The sequence below is a fragment of the Notolepis coatsorum genome (genome assembly GCF_963971535.1).
Source record: "Notolepis coatsorum genome assembly, chromosome: 2".
NCBI classification, from domain to species: domain Eukaryota; kingdom Metazoa; phylum Chordata; class Actinopteri; order Aulopiformes; family Paralepididae; genus Notolepis; species Notolepis coatsorum.
Window position 1 is genome coordinate 52,416,531 of NC_140166.1, and position 21,963 is coordinate 52,438,493.

At 39.4% G+C, this 21,963-nt stretch overlaps 2 protein-coding genes across 2 annotated transcripts in view; both read left to right on the plus strand.

The window, feature by feature from the left end:
• ckap2l (cytoskeleton associated protein 2-like) overlaps positions 1-13,085 on the plus strand; it is an 81,124-nt gene extending 68,039 nt beyond the window's left edge. Inside the window, exon 9 of the mRNA XM_084307995.1 lies at positions 10,867-13,085. Within this exon, the coding sequence (XP_084164121.1) occupies positions 10,867-11,167 (301 nt within the window). The 3' untranslated portion in view covers positions 11,168-13,085. The remainder of the gene's footprint in view (positions 1-10,866) is intronic.
• A 5,987-nt stretch (positions 13,086-19,072) lies between these two features.
• LOC311223189 (uncharacterized protein) overlaps positions 19,073-21,963 on the plus strand; it is a 43,888-nt gene continuing 40,997 nt past the window's right edge. The window contains exon 1 of the mRNA XM_084307950.1: positions 19,073-19,145. Within this exon, the coding sequence (XP_084164076.1) occupies positions 19,140-19,145 (6 nt within the window). The 5' untranslated portion in view covers positions 19,073-19,139. The remainder of the gene's footprint in view (positions 19,146-21,963) is intronic.

The following is a 21,963-nucleotide window of genomic DNA, read 5'->3' on the forward strand; positions in this document are numbered from 1 at the left end:
CTTGAGATCTACTGTTGATCCCCTCTCAACTCTCCAACGTTTCAAGAGCGCCATCTGGTGGCCGATCGGCGGATCGCCCAAACCGGAAACGGAAACTGGTGCTGATCCAAATTCGGTCCGACCACTCGCTATAGCTCCCGGGACTCGAGCTCGACACAATGGATAGCGATCCGTTACCAATAACTCGATAAACAACATGATTTGGACGTATATACTATTATACAACCTGGAGATGGATCGCATATTTCAACATCCCATAATAGCAACATTTTTGCTCATCGCCCAACGGCCCGAGGAGACTGGGGTAAGTTTCAGCGTTTATTTTTACCGTGTTCGATACAAACTGATCTGATGATCATATCACCCACACTAAGATAAGATAAGATATTCCTTTATTTATCCCCTTGGGGAAATTCAGGCATCATAGCAGCATGGGGGGGAGGGGGGTACAGGTAGTAAAAACAACACAGGCAGTGTAAACAATTTGGTCAATTTGGTCAATATAATTTACTATCTGACTAGCTGGAGAAATATTCACATTATTCACAGTGTCACATAAGGTGCAGTATGCATAAGGTAGTGTTATAATTTACTATCTACTGAGTATACATTATTCACAGTATCACGGTATCCACTGAAATATACATTATTCACAGTATCACAGTATCCACATAAGGTGCAGTAAGCCTAAGGTAGTGTAGGTTGTCCTCCTTGGGTTCCTATAAGTCCCAGGTCAATGTCTCGTAGCATCTAAAGTTGGCCACGGAATTATAAACGACCCCCCCCCCCATCCGGTCAACATCAGATGATAAGTAGTAACTTCTAGAAGCACGTCCATTTGACATTTTTTATCTGGCGCCGATCGCTATCAAACTGTATTTGATCATCAATATAATGCATTTAGGGCTATAAATCACGTTCTGCAGAATGCTGCAGAAAACGATAAAAACATATTTATACTTTAGACCGTATTTTAGTATGAATATGTGAATGAAAAAGTAGAACGTTGCTACATCCTAAACGATAGATAATTGACGTTGAATGGGCATAGTAATGTCAATTTAGCAATACAATTTAAAAAGTTATAGCCCTGCAAAGAAGGGGAACTTCTCCATAGACAAATAGAGCTGGCAGAGGATGGTATAAGGATGTACATAAGCGTGGCAGAGAAAGGGTTAATCAATCAATCAATCTGCACGATTTTTATTTTGTTCTACAATGACTCATGACCCATCAATTACATCATCCAACATTGTTTAAGCAACTAAGACATTGTGTGTGTGTGTGTGTGTGTGTGGGTGTGTATGCGACCGAGTGAGTGTGTCTGGAAGCCAGACAGTGTGAGAGAGTGAGCTCTGGCAAGGAAGGGGAAGAAAGAAAATAATTCCACAATGACTCATGACCCATCAATTACATTGTTTAAAGAACTAAGACATTCGCCGTGACAATCTGTTTATATTTAGTCGTTATGAAGCTATCAACATATCCATTTGTTAAAGATTATTGTCCGCCATCTTGTTTTTTCGGCGGAGTGATTGTAATTCGGTTGTGGGCGGGTCCTGGGACCAGGTGCGTGGAATTGTGAAGAATACATATGTGTAAAATGACTTTCAGCCAATCAGAATCGAGAAATTTGCATGCCGTTGTATGCAGACCAGAGAAAGACTTTCGTCTTGTTTAACGTACAGTACAGCACACGTACAGTACACACACCAATGGTGGAGGCAGCCCACGTGGCATTTTGGATGTGTCCAAAAATGAATGGGCAAATGTGAGTGAAATGGTCGCACTGTATGCAGCTGTTTGTCTGCATTCCCCCTCCCCCCAACTCAGATTTAGGGTTGATACAATCATCATAATAATATTGGGTCTCATTCCCGAACGAAGTTACGACAAAATATTTCGTCTCCAGATTTCGGCCCATTTAAGACATATTAGGGCTGGGAGTGGGATTCCCCAAATTTTCCTGAGATCTTATTTGATCGTGGCTGAGAGCAGATTTAAGAGTGCTGAGGAGCACACTTAAATATGCTCTCAGCCCACGATCAAATCTCATGATTGATTGACTAATTTAAAATTTTATTATAACTTGACAGACTGTGTTCTCATAGTGATTCCTTCACGTCAACGCTACAGGCCTCCTTGGAATTAATTACTTAATCATAATTAAAATAAATATGACAATATGACAAATTTGTATGATAAGAAATTACGCATTTGATGTCGGAAAAATAAATAATATGGATTCATCTGATCACAGGGCAGCTGCTTAACCATATCTGAACCAGCTATTTTGGACAAATGTATAATTACTTTAATTACTTATATTCAAACACAATTATGCAATTATTGTGAAATGATTGAAAATGATAATTATTTAATGCCTTCTGTGGAATTTGTATTTCTTATTTGTTACACATCTGTTTTAATGATTAATTATATACATTTGAAAGAATGCAGGTCAACATGCAATGTATCCCATTGATTGGTATACAATGGGACAGACCTTTGTTTGATTGATTGAAAACTTTATTAACAGATTGCAGAATGGGTACAGTACAGTACAGCTCAATTACATAAGGGGATGCAGACCAGAGAAAGAATTTCGTCTTGTTTACATCAGGGTCCCCCATTTTCAATTCATCATAACATATATGACACACACGACACAGATAGACAGTACTGCTACATCTATACATTTATGACATACCAGATTTGCAAATACAGTACTGTTTGTGATACAAAAAGAGTCTAGAAAATAGAGTACATTTGACGTAGAAACTGTTGGAGGAGGTTGGGTATAGGAGGGTTGAGTGGGGGATAGACTTACACTGTACAAGCAAAACTGTACATTGGAATATTGACAACCATACTTGGTCATTTACTGTACATTGGAGGGGGTTGATATAGCTATAAACCTGCATTCCTTCAAATATATCATTAATCAATTAAACTTATATTGAAATACACTATGAATGAATGAATGAAAACTTTATTTAACAGATTGCAGAATGGGTACAATACAGTACGGCTCAATACACACAATTGTTAAGGGGATGCAGACCTGAGAAAGACGTTTGTCTTGTTTACATCAGGGTCCCCCATTTTCAATTCATATAGAGATATAGCCTATACACCAACACTGAAATGACAGTGGATAAATAAATAAGAACTAAAGCTAATCGGTGGAAATAGACTGCATTAATATTCCATAACAAGTCTTGTGTGCGCCTACGAATGAACAGTAGCCTATAGGCTTAATTATGGAATAATAAGCCATACTGCGTTCATTCATTACGCCCGCCGTAGGCTATATATATTATGTCATTCGTTCATTCATATACAGTACTGCGCGCGCACGTGTGTGTGCGCACGCTGCGGCAGGTGTGTACCGCGAGCTGTATATGATGCCAATACATTAATTTAATCTAGTTTTGATGGCACGTAAGCGTGATTACGAAACCTAGCCGCATTTCTCGGAGACGCTCTCTGATTGGCACTGACTGACGCTAGGTTTCGTAATCACGCGGCTCGCAAGACTCGCAAAGCACTTCCGCCATTCCATTTCACACAGCTGCGTCACTAGTTGCCTTATAAGGACCTCTGGAGGCGTTGTTTTGTATGCAAATGAGCTGAACGGGAACGCGCTTTCGAGTTTAAGACAGAATGCCATTCTCCAAGCAGATATCGGATAATATCATTTGTGCGACCGTTTCAGGCACTTAAGACATATTACCAGCACGTTCAGGACTCAGAGTGAACTTGTCATAGATTATGTCTCAGTGGTTCCAAGATAAATCTTCCAGAATATATCTTTGAAAAAATGTCAGGAATGAGACCCATTGTTAATAATAACAATAACAATAATGATGTAATAATGTAAAAATTATAGAGGTGGGCATAGATTAATTTTTTTTTAATCTAGATTAATCTATCTGCAATCCTGGAGTTAATCTAGATTAAAATGGCTCCTTTGAAGTCTGCCGAAGGCATTCAAAATATGTGTGTTCTACCTAGGGATGGGTATCGTTAGGATTTTATCGATACTACTACTCTTATCGATACTGCTTAACGGTTCGGTACTTTATCGACATTGCTTTATTATTTATAACTTTATAAATAAATATTATTTCTTCAACAGCAGCAGCAATGTTCTTTTATATAACTTTATAAATAAATATAATAAATAAATATAATTTCTTCAGCAACAGCAGCAACAATGTTTTAAATGTGTCTGAATTATAGGGCTGACCTTCGAAGCTTTTTTTGGCAATCGAAGCTTCGGGGCCGAGCTTCGATTTTAATTCGAAGCTTCGGAAAAAAAATAAAAAAAAATATTTTTTTTTAAAAAAAAAACATTTATATTTTTTTTTTTTTTTTTTTATTATCTTATGTTGTGGGACTTGTACAGCACTTTCGTAAACGTTGTTGTTTTTAAATGTGCTCTATAAATAAAGTGGGTTGGATTAATTAATTAAGTAGCCCCTTTCGTGACTGACGCATCCAACAAGGTTTCACTCGGCTGTGTGATTTAATTCAAGGTGGATCGCTGTTGTCGTTTGAACAACTTCAGATTTCATGGGAACTACCAATCCCCCAAATCAAGAATGTTTAAGATGAATGAAGTAAGATTTTGATTATTTGAAATATGGCCTGTGTAGACTAAACTATGCACAGAATTATGTCAGTCTACAAGGTCCGGATTCTACATGGTCCGGCAATGTAGACCTTGTAGACTCCACTACAGACCAATTATCAGTGAATGTTCATGCATTTTTAAGAAGGGCAACTTCCACAAAAAAACAAAGAACTCACCAAAACATCTCAGTAGCACCTTATCTAAATGTTATATTTCATATATGGAGATTCATATTTATTTATGTATTGCATGCATTTCTACATTTTATTTCCTATTTTGTTTATTCATCCCAGTATCTTTCTTTCTTATGTGTGGAATTCTACAAGGTGCGCGCACACACACACACACACACACACCTACACACACACCTACACACACACACACACACACACACACACACACACACACACACACACACTTACATTTAGTCATTTAGCTGACGCTTTTATCCAAAGCGACTTACAAGTTCTGTACGACAAGACAGCAAGAAGGGTACAACTCTATCAGCTGAGTAACAATGTTCATCAAAGTGTTGCGTGTTACAGTGTAGGTTAGTTTATTAGGACAAGTGCATGACAGTAAGGTTAGTCACGGTTAGATTTTTTATTTTTTTTATTTTATCATTTCAGATAATGGTTGAAGAAGTGAGTCTTTAGTCGACGGCGAAAGATTGGACGGGATTCGGCTGTCCTAACTGGGATGGGTAGTTCACACACACACACACACACACACACACACACACACACACACACACACACACACACACCTACACACACACACAAATCGAAGTAAAAAAAATTAAAATTAAAAAAAAAAAAAAAAAAAGAAAAAAAAAATTAAACTTCGATTTTTTTTTTATGTTCGAAGCTTGTGCCATCGAATCGAACGTTCGAAGCTTCGAAGCATTTAAGACAGCCCTACTGAATTATAGACTTTTTATAATAAACAACAAATGTAAGATAAAAAATAAAGATATACACTGAATGATTAGTTGTTACCTAAAGCCCTTGGACTCCACTGTAGAGAGGGGGTGCAGGCCTTTGACAACAAACTGGGTCACAGCCCTGTGACACTCGTCCCCCCCTACCTCTGTCATCCTTCCTAGCTGCTAGGGTGAAGGGACTTGGCTTGGCTGGGACGCCTGTATTCGGTGGTGGAGGGAGAGGGAGGAGGCGTGGGCTGTCATCTTTCAAATATATTTGTAGCTAAACAATTATATTTTATTTATTAGCCTATTCGTAATAATTCATTATTAGCCTAGCTAACTCCGTATTATCTTGGCTTACCTGCAGTGGACGTGCATGGAGATGGAACACCGTGAGCAAAGCAGTCGAAAACGGCGCATTTCTCCAGACTAATGTTATGTTTTGACAACAGATGTTTTGACAAATTGCTTGTATTGCCACCCATACTTGCAAATGTTTTATTGCACTTGTGGCAACGTGCGTTGTCGGCATCGACTTTCGTAAAGTGTACCCAGACTTTCGTTTTGTTCTCTCCGCCATGATAATAATAATAATGAGCGCAGAGCTCGGTCTGTGTCCTCAGCGCTTCAACACTGAGCCACAGATAGGCCCCGCCCTTAAGTACCCGTATGTGTATGTGTGAGTGAGCGGCTTGCTTCTCGTGCAGACAGAGAGAGGAGAGGAGACCCAAGTTTGAGAAATAGATTAACGGCGTCAATTGTATTATCGCGCGATAACAGTCCGGCGTTAACGCAGCACGTTAACGCCGTTAACGGCCCAGCTCTAAAAAATTATCATTAACACATTGACTGCCACACTTCTATCCATCAATGTATGATCACTGCCACCAGTCTAAGCCTATGGAGATGTTCACCTTCTTTGCAGGGCTATAACTTTTTAAATTGTATTGCTAAATTGACATTACTATGGCCCATTCAACATCGATTATCTATCGTTCAGGATGTAGGAACCTTATACTTTTTCATTCATAGATTCTTCCAAAAATACCGTCTAGAATATAAGTGTTTTTATCGTTTTCTGCAGTAATTCCTAGAACGTGAATTATAGGCATAAACGCATTATATAGATTATCAACTGCCGTTTGATACACGCTATATTAAAAATTTCAACTGTACATGATCCTAAACGTTATGACTCATCATGCGCGGATGAACGGGGGGGGGTCGTTTATAATTCCGTGATCGTCAGTAAATGCTTTATGTAGTATGGGTTGATTTATTGATCATATGGTTTGTAAATAAAGAAATGTACAATCGCCTTGAAAATAACGTTACTGTCCTCTTACCGTTCGCCGATGAGACTGGAGGAAAAAGATCCCACTTATTTGACGTCGATCGACTAGATCAGGGGTGGCCAACCCGCGGCTCGCGAGCCGCATGCGGCTCTTTGCCCGTCAATGTGCGGCTCTTCCACCCATAAAAAAAAATATTTTTTTTTCTTTTTTTTACCTTTTTTTTTTTTTACCTTTTTTTTTTTATGTCACTCATTCCATAATGACGTAGAATAAACATTTACAATTTTTTTTTAAATGGTCCATTTGCATGTTCTTGGTATCTGAATCTAGGGACATATGGATCAGTGTCAGAAATAGTGTGTCTGTTACTAGGCTTGAGTAAATTGTAATGAACCAAAGGAGAATATCAATTCTATTTAAAAAAAAATATATCTTTGACTGTAAATAACACCATGCTAAAATTGACCAGACCTGAAAAATCTAAGCAAATGAATAAAGGGAAGATGATTAAACAGAAGGTTTTGTAGATACAGTACTGAATTCTGCCATCTTTTTTATAATGTAAATTTCTCCACCATTTTTCATCATATTGCAACACCGTTTTTTGCAAGACGTTCACAGAAAGGTAGAGATACTAACTGCGTTCTGTTTTATGGCAATAACGTTCAGGTTTGTGGGAGATAATCCCAAAAAATAAGAGAAATTAAAAAGTAAATCCAGAAGTCAGATGATTGACAGGGGCTGGTGTGAGCTGGGTAGGGTAGTTTTTCGAAATTTGAAAGCCCTGAGTCTCTTCCTTCAAAAGACTACACTCACTTTTGGCTGTGCCACTTCCTCCTGTCAATATGCGCCGGTTTCCGACTCAATGCCCTGAGATTTCTATAATCTTATATTTCACTAATAACAGTTAAAATAATTGGTAAACAAACATAATGCTGAAAATATACACTTTTACTGTATATCTCGGGCTTAAGAGGTTAACCCTGTGAGGCCCAAATTAAAAAGAAATTAGCAACTTCAGAGGCCAGAGGGTGGGACATATAAACACATTTACTATCAAATAGCATTGTGAGGCTGAACAACAGGACCAATTGACTATACATGTGCTTAAAGGGGAACTATCTTATAAATGGCTTTTTTCAGTGTTTACCATTGTTTCTTAGCTATGTGGACTTATATTAATAGCATATATGTCTCTAATTCTCATATTGGCGAATTCTTCCAATTCTCCTCTCACAATATTCACCCTCACTGAACTGAATCATCTGAAAATGTGCATATCTGTGATGTCAGAGATTTCTCAGCTGCATAATAATGTGGCAGTTGATGTGGCAGTTGGCACCAGGCCACACAGTGGTTGGAGCCCAGCCTCAAAACGGCTTAAGATCTTGAGGTAGAAAAATGCGGTTTTTAGTACTTGATTAGAAATACAAAACAATGCATTTAAAAAAAAAAAAAAACCTAGGTGTTCCATAGACTCACAGGAATTGTGTAAAAGTGCCCAAATAGTGAAAGAAATAGTAAATAGTAGTATAATAGTTAATAGTTCCCCTTTAACATTTTTTAAATAAACATTATTTTTTTAAATGGCTAAAAGTGATTTTGTAATTTTGCAATCGTGGGTCTCACAGGGTACTTTTAACCCTGTGAGGCCCAAATAAAAAAGACATTAGCAACTTCAGAGGCCAGAGGGTGAGACCTATAAACACATGAAGGGTGCCGTGACTGAAAAAAAAGGTTGAGAAACGCTGGTATATGGTGTGGCTCTTTGTGGTACCACAGTCATTTTTTTGTGGCTCTTAGTCTCTGACTGGTTGGCCACCCCTGGACTAGATCCATTTCCGGTTTGTATGGCGCAATAAACGCCCAAATCATATCGATTATTGAGTTATGGCAGCGATCCATATACACGGATGTGTGTCTAGAGTCCCGCAACAATATGTGACTGCCGGACGGATTTCCCAGATGCACCGAGATCACCAGATCCATTTCCGGTTGTAACTCGCCAGATCATCCACCAGGTGGCGGTATTGAAGCGTTGCACTGTTGTGCAGAGTCCCACTGTCTCAGCAGAGGCTGGGTGGCGGAATTATGAATACCATGGCGGAAAAATTAAATATGATCTCAATAACGTAGTATGCCGTGCTTTGGCAGAATTCGCATGACCAGCAAACCCGTCGTACGACGTTTATGACGGTCAATGTGTTAGAAAATACCTGATTATGAGAGAGAAAAAATTACGATGCATGGAATATTGTTGATATGGCACACTAGTTACAACTATATTTCAAACTGGCACTTCATGTCAAAAAGGTTGCTGACCCCTGGTATAGAATATTAAAATCGAATAAAAGAAAAACCGATAAACGATCGAAAACCCGACTTTTCTTTGGTTTTGGCGCTCAACCACTGGTAAGATAACCCGACTTTATTCGTGATTGGCGCTGAATGAGTTAACAGGCGCCCCAAAAAGTGGCAATTTCTTTTTCCTTTTTTGAGGACTGTATACTTTTTTTTCAAACTAAAATACTATATACTTATAGCACATGCATAAGCCTGGTCTCTTTTGAAAGATAACATTCTGAAGTTTCTGATACAATAAAGAGAGATCACTTTTAGTGCTAATGAAATAGAGTAACATAGGTCTGAACTTGAGTTGTAGAAAAACGTACTTACTCAAGTTTTTCTGGAGTAGTAACAATATCCAAATATAGACTTATTTCCCCAAGAAATTGGTATGTGCTGGAAAACATAATGGGTCCATAGCGTGAGGTCTTATGTAGTACATGTCCAAATTTCATAAAAATCCGTTCAGAAATGAGTGATTAGGAACGATTTTGGTAAACTATATAATAAAAGAAAAATAACTATTGACTCCAATGCATTCGGCGGTTCGTTCTCTTAGGGCTGGGCGATATGGCCAAAAACATTATTGCGATAAAATTATAAAATTATTTTCATATAACTCTATATCGTTAATTATCGTCGATATAATGTCTGTCAAGTTTAATTAACTTCTTATGCCCGGCGCCGATGGACGGGCTATTAATAGACTTGTTTTGCTGCTGCGAATGTCTCGAGTTGATGTCATCATCAGTCCGCGCACGTTAGCAGTTAGCCGACAAGCGGTGTATCCCATGACAATGTACTAAATATGACCCTAAAATACTCTGTTTCGCCCCAATACATTGCAACGACGTCCACCGTATACCCCACACTACTATAACCGTGGCATCAGAATTCACGCCACACACCCACTCGGCACGTGAACTATAAAATAGCGCCGTGCAAGCTAATTAGCCTAGCCAGCCTGGTTTACAAAGTACTAAATATGACCCTAAAATACTCTGTTTCGCCCCAATACATTGCAACGACGTCCACCGTATACCCCACACTACTATAACCGTGGCATCAGAATTCACGCCACACACCCACTCGGCACGTGAACTATAAAATAGCGGCGTGCAAGCTAATTATCCTAGCCAGCCATGTTTACTCCTTGAGTCCTACCTCTCTACCCAGAGGTGCAGCGCGGGTCTCCTTCCGCTGTCCGCCATCTCCTTCACTGATTGGTTGTTAGTGCGTGTGCTCATATCCAAGCTTGGAAAATCGATATATCGAAACTTTGCGACCACGTTTCATGTTTATTTCGAGGAAATAATTTATCGATATAGTTATCGTTATCGTTTTATCGCCCAGCCCTACTTTCTCGTCCTGTTTTCGCTCGTGACTTCTCACCTAGATCCCTGACTCGCTCATCCCCACGTCGTGTATCATTGGAAAGCCACACTCATTGATTACAACCCTGTCCAATCATTTTCGAGATCGCCAAATGATTGACGGAGCTAGAGCCTCGGGAGTCGCACGCCTCACATATCGGCATGTAACTCGAGAACCGCTCAGCGGATTTTGTCGTTTTCATTTTAATTTTTCAATGTCTGTGGGAACCCTGGTATTTCAAAAGGAATAACATCTTTGATTTCTGTTTTTTTCTGCTCTGCCCGCAGTGGCTTCCGTAGCCAGCAGAGGGAGCCGGTGCGCGTCAACGGCCAGGAGGTGCGCTTCTTCACCCCGGTGCGGCGCTCCGTTCGGATCGAGAGATCCTCGCTTCGCTACCCCGCCTCTCTTCAGGACCACGACCTCTGCGTGACCTCCCACAACCACCTGATGGCAGAGGAGGAGAGGGGAGGGGAGGAGAGGGGGGACGCTAGCCCGTCCGTCCAGGACACGCCCACCATGTACGTCTACAGGGAGAACGAGGCTCTGGAGGATCGGGTGATGGTGCAGCTCGTCTACGAGGACGCTTAACCCTTTCACTACCAAAGGGTTAACCCTTTCACTGAGACAATGCAGAAGGTTAACCCTTTCACTGCCACACGACAAAGGGTTAAAACCCTTTCACAACCACACTACAGACTGTTAACAATCTGTAGTGTGGTAGTGAAAGGTTAACCGTCTGTAGTGTGGTAGTGAAAGGGTTAATCGTCTGTAGTGTGGTAGTGAAAGGGTTAAACAGACATTCCCCTTGGGTGCTCTCAGCCATCTCACCTTTGCCATCTAACCCCAAATTCATTGTCTATGGAGCAGCTTCAAACCAAATACCCAATGACATCACCAATTTGAGTTAACACTTTAGTTATTAGATTTGGGTGATTTTTGGTATTGTTGATTTTTGGTCTGTCTTAACCCTTTCACTACCTTCAATACTACACACACACACACCATAGCTGTCAACACGCACGGTTTTACCGGGATTCTCCTGTATTTCGACCCTCTGCACGCCGTCTTTACGGCGCACGGATTGGTACGTATTTTGTACTAATTATTATTTTTTTTTTTTTTTACAAAATGGGTGCAATTCTCCTCCGTGACGACAGGTGGCAGCAGTGTAGATTAGACCGTTATCACAGGAAGTCAGACCGGGAGACGGTTTCGAGCCGAAGAAGAATAAGAACAGAACAGCGAGCGGATTTGCTCAGAGCTCAGGGGAGAGACTGATGCGGCACCGAGGGTGTCAAGTCAACTTAGCCAGTGTCTCTTGATTGCCCACTCTGTGGCTTTTGTCTCTGGAACAAAGGGTTTGCAAATCTTCTGTGGATAAAACAATACAAAGTTACTGTGTATGTGATGCAGGAAGGAATGTGTAAATGTCTTGGTGAACAGCCGTTTGCTCTGCGCCTCGGCGTCCCCCTCCTTCACTCTGACGCCCAATTTCCTGAATGCGATTTATAAATAATAATTGATCCGTTTTAAAAGTTGTCGTGAATTGTCATGGTATGACAGTTACTGGTAACTCGCAGGCATTGCAGAGATAGGCTATTGAGGAAAAACACAAAATCGCATTGGCTTTTTTTCTATCTCACATTTCTCTGTAGACACACTGTTCCAAAATGATATTTCCACTGCTAAATTAATGACCATAGGTATTTTTTTATAGCTTTAACGAGTTGTAGTATTAATATGTAGCCTACAGTGATGAAGGTATAAAGACACTATGGTAATACATTGATTGATTGCTTTTATAGTTTCACAAACACATCAAGACAAATCACAAACACAAAGAAATAAAAATAATGAATGAATGAAAACTTTATTAACAGATTGCAGAATGGGTACAGTACAGTACAGCTCAATACATACAATTGTTAAGGGGATGCAGACCAGAGAAAGACTTTCGTCTTGTTTACATCAGGGTCCCCCATTTTCAATTCATCAATAGTATGTTGCCAGACACTGTCACATCAATGAACAAACATACACCATGTCATATGCTTTACACTAAGGACGCAAGGGGCTGATTCTCTGACATATATACACACATTACATATATACACATACACATATATATATATATAATATATACACCAGCGCCGCCAATAGATAAAAAAAATTAACTAATCAATCTCACAATTTTCTGTAATCAATCTAGATTAATCTAGATTAAAAACAGCATTTTTCTACATAAAACCGAAGCTTGTAACAGATATTTACTTGAGTAAAATCATGGAATTAATGTAAAATCAACACAAAGAAAGTATATTTAGATTCAAAGACTATTTTAATAGCTTTCTTTGAATACAGTTTCTCTCCTGTGAAATACAAATGTTCAACAAAACCATAATTTACATAGCATTTACACTCTAAGTAGGAAAAGTTTACCCTACAACGAAATGGCTGGGTACATACAGGTTTTGACCAGCAGATGGCAGCGACGAGGCAGCTCCATTGGGAGGGGGCGGGGCCGGGTTGGAGGGGGCGGGCTGAGGGGCGGGGCCAGGAGAAGGGGCGGGGCTAAAACGTGCACGTTTTCTCAAAACGAAATGTTGACAGCTATGACACACACACACACACACACACACACTGTCTGAGCCGTTCTCTTGTTGTATTGTTTTATGAAATGTCTTTTGTAATGTTTGTGTTGATGTCATTTTATTGTCTATGTTCTGTTTTTATTATTTTCACCGTCATTATTGTTATTATTATTATTACTGTGTTGTGTTGTCTTCTTCTATGCATAATAGAAATACTTTAATCATCCCGAGGGAAATTTGGCACTACAAATCGCTCACAGTAAACATTTAGGTAGACAAAACAGTCACGAATAAGAATAAGAAATAAAATGTGCCTAAGAATAAAGAATAAAATAAGCCTAAGAATAAAATAATAATAATAAAATACGGCCCGGGATTCACATTTCCTATGTTATGTATATACATTCTAATATAAAATATACAGTAAAAATCTACAGAAATCTACAGTAAGTGTAATATTGAACAATGTTGTTTTAAAAGTCCAGGAAGATGTTAACTGTCACCCTGTGCTCAGTGATGCAGTGAGGCACAGTGATGCGTTGTAAAGTCTGATGGCTGTCGGAATGAAGGACTTCCTGTGCCGTTAACCTTCTGTAGTTTGGTAGTGAAAGGGTTAAGACCATAGGAATAAGATGTACCGAGTTCTGAGATTGAGGCTTCCTCTGCTGTTCCCCTCCACTCCTCCAGGAGAGAGTGTGAAATATGGCGGCTGAATGGACCTTTTGTGTACATGTTGTAAAGAGGGAGGAGGTCTATAAAGTGTGTGTGTGCAGTATGTTATGTTGGTCAGTGGGGTGTTTGGGTTGGAAGATGTTTATCCTGTTTCACTGGCTTTTTTTGTACTTATGTCCGTCTGCAGGACACTGTCTCTCGTCTCATCTGTCTCTTCTCTGTCTTGCATAAGGAAGATCACTTTGAGAAATGCTTGTTAATAATTGTATGTTTTTATCGACTAAGCCATCGGAATGCTACCTGTTGAGCTGTATAGACGATGGTCGATGACTTGCAAGAAAGAGAATGTCATTTAGTCACATTTGCATCCGTTTAATCCACGTTTTGTTAAACAAAATATTTGATGTACATAATGTATAATAAATGATTGCTTTTTTTTTACCCTTTAAGAAACCAGACCCACTTTGCTTTGTGCGGAAATGATGTGGAGTGATAAGATGGATAAATAAATACTATATTTTTCATATATATATATATGAACAGGGTTCTAGATAGATAGACACAAGGTCCTTAAAGTGCTTGATTTTTTACCACACATGTAAAATATATCCACAATCGGAAGACAATTCATCAGGAATTGATTCACAAACATTTTGCATACCACCACAATCAAACGTTTGTGTCTGAAGTTTCTTTTTCATATCATGGATAGCAGTAAATCCACTTAGTGGATCAGCCTTAGAAGACCAAGGTATGAAATTGTGATTTACTGTCCCCTTGCAACCATGCAGTATGCAGTTTTCCAGAGAGGGCTGAGGTGGTGGCTGATTCTTCTTCTTTGAAGAACTCTGGCCAGCTGTCCAGTCTTCATCATCTAGTCGTAGTTTCTTTGGCATGTTGACTGGTTTAGATACTGTTGCATTGCACCCATCTGAAAATCTGTTTATTAATTACTACAATGAAATAAGGTATTCAATGTTTTCAAGATTCAAGAAATGTATTAGTAGTCACATACATACACAAGACATGTAGTAAGATAAGACAATTTCACTTCAATTTCTATAAAGGGGAAAGCTGTTGTGGACTACATTGTAACTCCTCACGTTGACTTGAAATCATGCATTGAATTTAGTGTTTATACACCATCTGAACTTGTTGGCTCTGAAGGTGTGAATCTTATTGATATCCATAGTAGATTACCTGACCATTCAGTACTATGCCATTGCCTACACTTTCAGGCCGGTGACTCAGTTAATATCCAGAGCACGGTTGAACCCCCGCAGCAAATCAAACTATGTAATAGACACCTGCCAGCTCATTTTCTTTCCTCTGAGATTTGCTGGGGGGCTCTACTAGATGTCATGGAGCTCTTGAATAACGGTCCGAAAAACCAGGAGAATATTGATCTCTTGTTACAATAATTTATGTAGTTTTCTGCATAAAGAAATTGGTCGACACTGTGCTATAAAGAAAGGCTGTACGCCCAAAAAGTATTATAAGACCAAACAACCTTATTGGAATAATGAATTAAATGGGCTATATGGCTTAATTTAAGTGCAGCCGAAAAATATTTTCTAAAATGCAAGGAACAGAGTGTGAGAAGAGACTTACTGAATGATTTTAAAGCTTGACAAACCAAATTTGATAAGAAACTCAGATTTTTCAAACGACGTTTCAAGAGAGGACAAGCTCTCCATATAGAACAAATACAGGTCAGTAATCCCCAGCAATTTTGGAAATAAATAAATAAACTAGGCCCCAAAAAGAACCAGACAGTCCAAATGGAGATTGTATTGGACAACGGTGAATCATGTTTTGAAACAGCCGATTCTGAAAAAGTGGGAAACCGATTATAGTAGCCTATATGCCTGTAGTAGTCAGTCACCCTTTATTTGTTGATGGTTTCCTGATAGAAATATGTAAGTTAAAATGTGAGGCCGAACTTGGGATGAGCAATATCCCTACAGGTTGTGAATGATCAAACGGTGACATTACGTTAGACGAGGTACAGAGTGTAGTGGACAGAGCTAGCCCCTTTCGTGACTGATGCATGCCAACAAGGTTTGGCCGTTAAAACAGTCACTTGCTCCTCAATAGGAACGCAAGCAATATTCACCATGATGTACTGGTTTTGGACGAACGGTTCATTATACAAGTATCACAGAGAAATGTCAAAGGTACTCACAGTTGCACGAGGGTTTCACACAAAAATACGGGATGGTTTGAAAACTTGGTGTTGCTAATAAACAGGAGCAAGTGACGGCCAAACCTTGTTGGCGTGCATCACAGTCACGAAAGGGACTAGGACAGAGTGAAACTGAAGAAAGCCATGGGTATTGAGGAGTTGTCTAATGAGGTCCTATTTTTTTTTAAATGTTTATTAACAACGCCGAGCTTTCAAACCATTGCGATTATCTGTCCAAGACCCTTGTGCAACTGTGAGTAGTTGAGTACCTTTGAAATTTCTCTGTGATACTTGTATAACGAACGGTTTGGGTAGGACCAGTTCTTCATGGTAAATCTAGGGTGGTTTCCTATTGAGGAGCAAGGGACTGTGGATTCACTCGGCAAAACCTTGTTGGCGTGCATCACAGTCACGAAAGGGGCTAGGGTTTTGGTTGGTTGGTGTGTGTAACCCGGTTAGCACTGCTTTATGTTGCACTGTGATACCCTGGTCCACCAGGGGGCGTAACATTGTTCACTTTTCATGTAATTAACTTCAGAAAGTATAGCATTACATTACTTAACCCATTCAGTGCCAACCACGAGTATAGTCGGGTTAACTCGCCATCGCTTCTGTGCCAATCACGAGTATAGTCAGGTTTTAATCGTTATTTCTTTTATTAGCGATATTCATTCATTTTCATCCATCCAACCTGATGTTATCGTTGGGAATGGGTCTGAGCTCGCAAAAGGGCAAATACCGCCGCCTATCGTCTCCCGGATGGTATTGCACATCATTGGATTGGATTGGCTGGGTATGTGCATCAGAAAAAAAAACTCCGGTCCGGGTTTCCCTTCTCGGGCATGCAGCTGGATACTATTGCAGCTTGGTCGAGTCAGGGGGGCAGCTTGGATTATGTGTTTTGGACTATAATGTTGGATCAATGGACGCGATCGATATTTGGAATGGCGATCAGGAATTGGATTAATCTTTTTGCATGACATCAGATGTGAGCTAAGGCCTTTATGTTACGAATCTTGGGGTAATCAGATGTTGTGTGTGTGTGTGAGGTTCGCGCCGACCAAAGTACGGAGAAGCGATTTTTCAGACCCCGCTTCTCTTCGTGCATGAGGACACATTTACTATCGATAATCTAGCATTTATTTGAAAACAATTCATAAATCAAGCGACAAATGGCACGCTTTCTAAGGAAATACATTTAAGCTCAATTTGCTGGAGTTTATTGAGATGAGAGAGAAAGCCCTAGATATATATTGATATTCATCACGGTATAAAAGGGAAATGTAGTATGAAAAAATTATCTATTTCATGCATGCTGACTGGAAGCAACTCATTGACAATCACTGTGTTATTTAGATCTATTGCTATTATATTTTTATGTTTTATGCACTCGCAAATAAGTCCTATTCTCCATTGGATATAGCGTTGGCACGGAAGGGCCATCAGCAGAGGGCGCTGTTGGCCCGGAATGAGTTAAGTCTCAACTCTTGTTTAATATATTTTTTAGATATAAAAAATAAGGGAGAAAAAAAAGAGAAGAAATAAGGGTAATGCTTGAATGTTCTATTTTCTCGATTTGAGGTACAATGGAGAACTTTGGTCATAGCAGGTGTAATCCTCTGGATAGAAAGGTCGTCTTGGACTTAAATTGATAAATGTGGGATGTTTTTCATATCCATGTGAGGCAGCAACATGTATAATAAAATACTTGAAAATGATCACTTTTGATGACAATTTGTCAGGCGGACAGACATTTCTTTTGTCTATTGGGGAATTCTGAGGGTGATATTTGACAATAGAAAGGTAGTAAGCCCCAGAGTATTATTCTGATACTTTCCCCTATGTGTCAGGATACACCATGCAAAGTTTCAGACTTATCTGACCATTATTTATGCAGTTGCAGTACCCTCATATTTGTAATTACATAATTTCGCCAGAAGCTTTTCCCAAAAAGAGTTTTTTTTGCCCCTGAGGCCAAACGGGGCTGAGTTGGGGGTGGTCATTATCAACTCATGATGGCCCAAGAAGGTATGGGATAACAGGACATAATAATGAAAAAAAGGTATAGCAAAACTGCAATGTAATCAATGAACAAAACAAACTGGTCAGACTACTGCTTGACCTGACTCCTATAGAAGAACCCACCTCACCCCTGCCCACTTTGACAACCTAGGATGGCTTAGGCTACGACAGAGTACAGCAACTTGCAATGGGCCTGGTCTACAAGATACACTACACCACTAAGGAACGTGACAAAAAAAGATTGATTTAAATTTATGCTTTCAGGAATCATTGTAACCTGATGCAACCCCGTAAACACGTTTCGCAATTATGCCACATCAATGTGGAACGCCCTATACCACAGCTGTAAAGGAATGTGAATCACTACCCACTTTCAAAACCACTCTCAAAGAGCACCTACGGGAGACTGCAATTCGAAACTGGCCCCTGTAAATGTCCTAACCCAACCCCCTCCAATGTACAGTAAATGTCCTAACCCAGTAATACACGAGACCCTCTAACCAAGTAAGGTTTCGTCGATAATCCAATGTACAGTTACCCACCCCGCCTACCCAACCCCCAGCCCAGGCCCCACCCACCCAACCACCTCCAATGTACAGCCCCCCCCCTACCCCACCCCACCTACCCAACCTCCTCCAATGTACAGTTTCTTCATCAAATGTATACTCTCTTGTTTAGACTCTTTTTGTATCACAAACAGTACTGTATTTGTAAATCTGGTATGTCATAAATGTATAGATGTAGCAGTACTGTCTATCTGTATGTCATGTATGTTATGATGAATTGAAAATGGGGGACCCTGATGTAAACAAGACGAAAGTCTTTCTCTGGTCTGCATCCCCTTAACAATTGTGTGTATTGAGCTGTACTGTATACTGTACCCATTCTGCAATCTGTTAATAAAGTTTTCAATCAATCAATCAATCTCGTGTGACTTGAGTGACGTCAGCTATGATAGCTATTTATTGACTGGAGTCTAAATTCCTCTCGCCACTTGACTCAGCAGCAGCAGCAAACCACTCGTTGCCAAACGGAAAACTTGCAGGGTAGAACCTTTGTATTGCTCTTAATTCTAGGTCTAAGAGGACTCATGGAAGTAAGTAAACGTTTTTAAATTTTATTTTAAGCTTCTAAATGTACTAATAACAGATTGATTGTCCCTTGATTTATTGGTTATTTTTTATTCCCCAACAGCGCAGATTGTGATCGCAACTATCGTATGTAATAGTAACTTTTTATCTGTTTAATGCACACAAAAAATAGTCAATAAACGCTAGGTGTGAAGACTGGGGATTTTGCTAAATAAAACACCATGAGCCAGTGTGTGGGACCAGAAATAAAAACAGACGACATTAACACATGGTTGTGTTCCCAGTCAACATCATCCAGGCACAATAATCCCCCCTCGGGTCTGTCAAGTGCACAGGTGTTTGTGTCGAATTCACTCTAGTCTAGATATTGTTGACATTCGTGAGTATTGTCAAAGAGCTCCTCTCAACATGATCACACACACACAAGCTATTTGATTTACGTCTAACGACTGTGATTGCGCTTTGATTGATAACAAACACTAACTTTAATGGATCGGATCAGAACATTATTGGGAGGGGGAAACTTTGTGATTTTCATATCGTATGGTTACGAAGTGTAAAAATCCACAATCTTCTCTCTAATGCGTTCCCCTATCAGACAATATATATGGCATTCATTTTCAAATAAATAAAGAAAGGGGAAAAAAACGGACAACTGATACAGTGTATCAAAGCAAAACAGCCATTTTTAAGTTACAACACAATATCGATTTTTTTCTCTACCGTGTCAGAAAACTCTACTGTCATTTTCTTTTTAGCACAGCCAACTGCCTCCCCCACAGTCAGAGCAGAGAGATAATAACTACAAAATGTGAGCGCCAAGGCTAAGAGAATAATCAAGGACTCTAGCCACTATTTGACTGTATTATAGCACAATCTGTACAACAGCGTAATATAGTGCGGGGGACCTTGACCTCTGACCCACACACTTGTTTTTACACCTGTTTTTATACACTGTTTTATACACCTGCTTTTATCTAATCACGCTCCTATTAATATTGATGGATATGATTTAATTGAATTTTATCATGTGCTTATTTTTAATTCATGATGCAGACATAACGTGTAATAACTGAATGAGAACTGTCAATGTCTGTATACTGTGTGAGCTGCGAGATACCCTGAATTTCCCCAAGGGGATTAATAAAGTATCTATCTATCTAATCTCACTATAATGTACATGTACCTTACATAAAACAAAACAAAAATTGAAATTCGGCTGTGTGCTGGTCGCTCCTCCATCACAGTAACAAGTGAGAAGCCTCATGTTGCCTCTCACATCACTGAAATGATGGACTTGAACTTGATCAGTATTACAGATATAGTACTACTACATATTATATAGTATTATTAAAATAGCATTACATATTTATGACATGAAAAACATTTGCCTTCCCACACATATTGATTATAATAGATTTCCTGATGTTACTAAATATTTAAATCAATATCAGAATGATTAGGAGAGAATTCCTAAAGTTCATAAGATTGTATATTACAATAATATAGGCCTACTAGTTTTATTCACTTTTTAGATTATGATGACTACAACCTAATTAGTGAGATGGCATGCACATCACGTATTATTGAACCAAGACAGTCTCCGGACACAATGGTGACTGTCTTTATTATCTAATTTATTAAATTATATTTTGGTGTCTGATAGCGCATAGGTTTATGACAGGTCAAACCCGCCTAGGTCTTACCTCTACTCACAACCTATAGGCTATACTCTACTCATTCACCCACACAACAAAGAAAACGACTATAGTTGTATTAACTGGTTAGACATTTGTTTTATACTGTTATGTTGCCATACACTGGTTATAGAAAGTTTCTCCAAATGCATCTCAAATTCCCTATTTGATAAGATACATTTGCTACATGTCCAAACCCCCCACCCCCACCCCCTCCTAATAGACAGTCTCCTCCCCACGTATGTATATATTCTCTCCCCACCGTATGTATATTTCTCTCCCACCCACACACCCCCTTCTAATGTACAGTCTCCTCCCCACCATATGTATATTTCTCTCCCACCCACCCACCCCCATCATATGTATATACTCTCTGTCAGGATCTATGGGTAACAGTACTGTATATTTGCATATCGTATATGTCACAAATGTAACAGTACTATATACCTGTATGTCATGTATGTCCCTATGCCATAAATGTCATGATGTCATGTATGTTGTGTATGTCATAAATGTCACTATGAATTGAAAATGGGGGACCCTGATGTAAACAAGATGAAAGTCTTTCTCTGGTCTGCATCCGCTTAACAATTGTGTATTGAGCCGTACTGTATTGTACCCATTCTGCAACCTGTTAATAACATTTTCAATCAATCAATCAAGCATTTGAACAGCTTTTCTTTACTTTTTTAATATAGGCCTAATGTATTTGTCCAGATTGACTAAGCTAGTTGCCTGTTTGTTTCTCTTGAAAATAATCGTGGTTCACTAGTATACTAGTATACCCAATACTGTAGCCTATATTTGTAGATCTGGTATGTCATAAATGTATAGATGTAGCAGTACTGTCTATCTGTATGTCATATATGTCCTTATGAATTTCAATAAACAAATGCAATAGTATCAAAGTCCAGGTTACAAAATCACACCAGGGCACCAGGCCTCATGCCAGAGAGAGAGAGTGACTGAAGTGAGCAGCCATGTTTTAACAGGTGTGTGGTGATCCATGATTGGGTGGTGGGTGATGGCTTCTGATTGGGTCTTGGAGTCTTGAAACCCATCCACCAATCGGTGCTGTGCTTCTATGTAGTCCACCAATGGAAGGGCAGGCATAGCAGGGACCAAT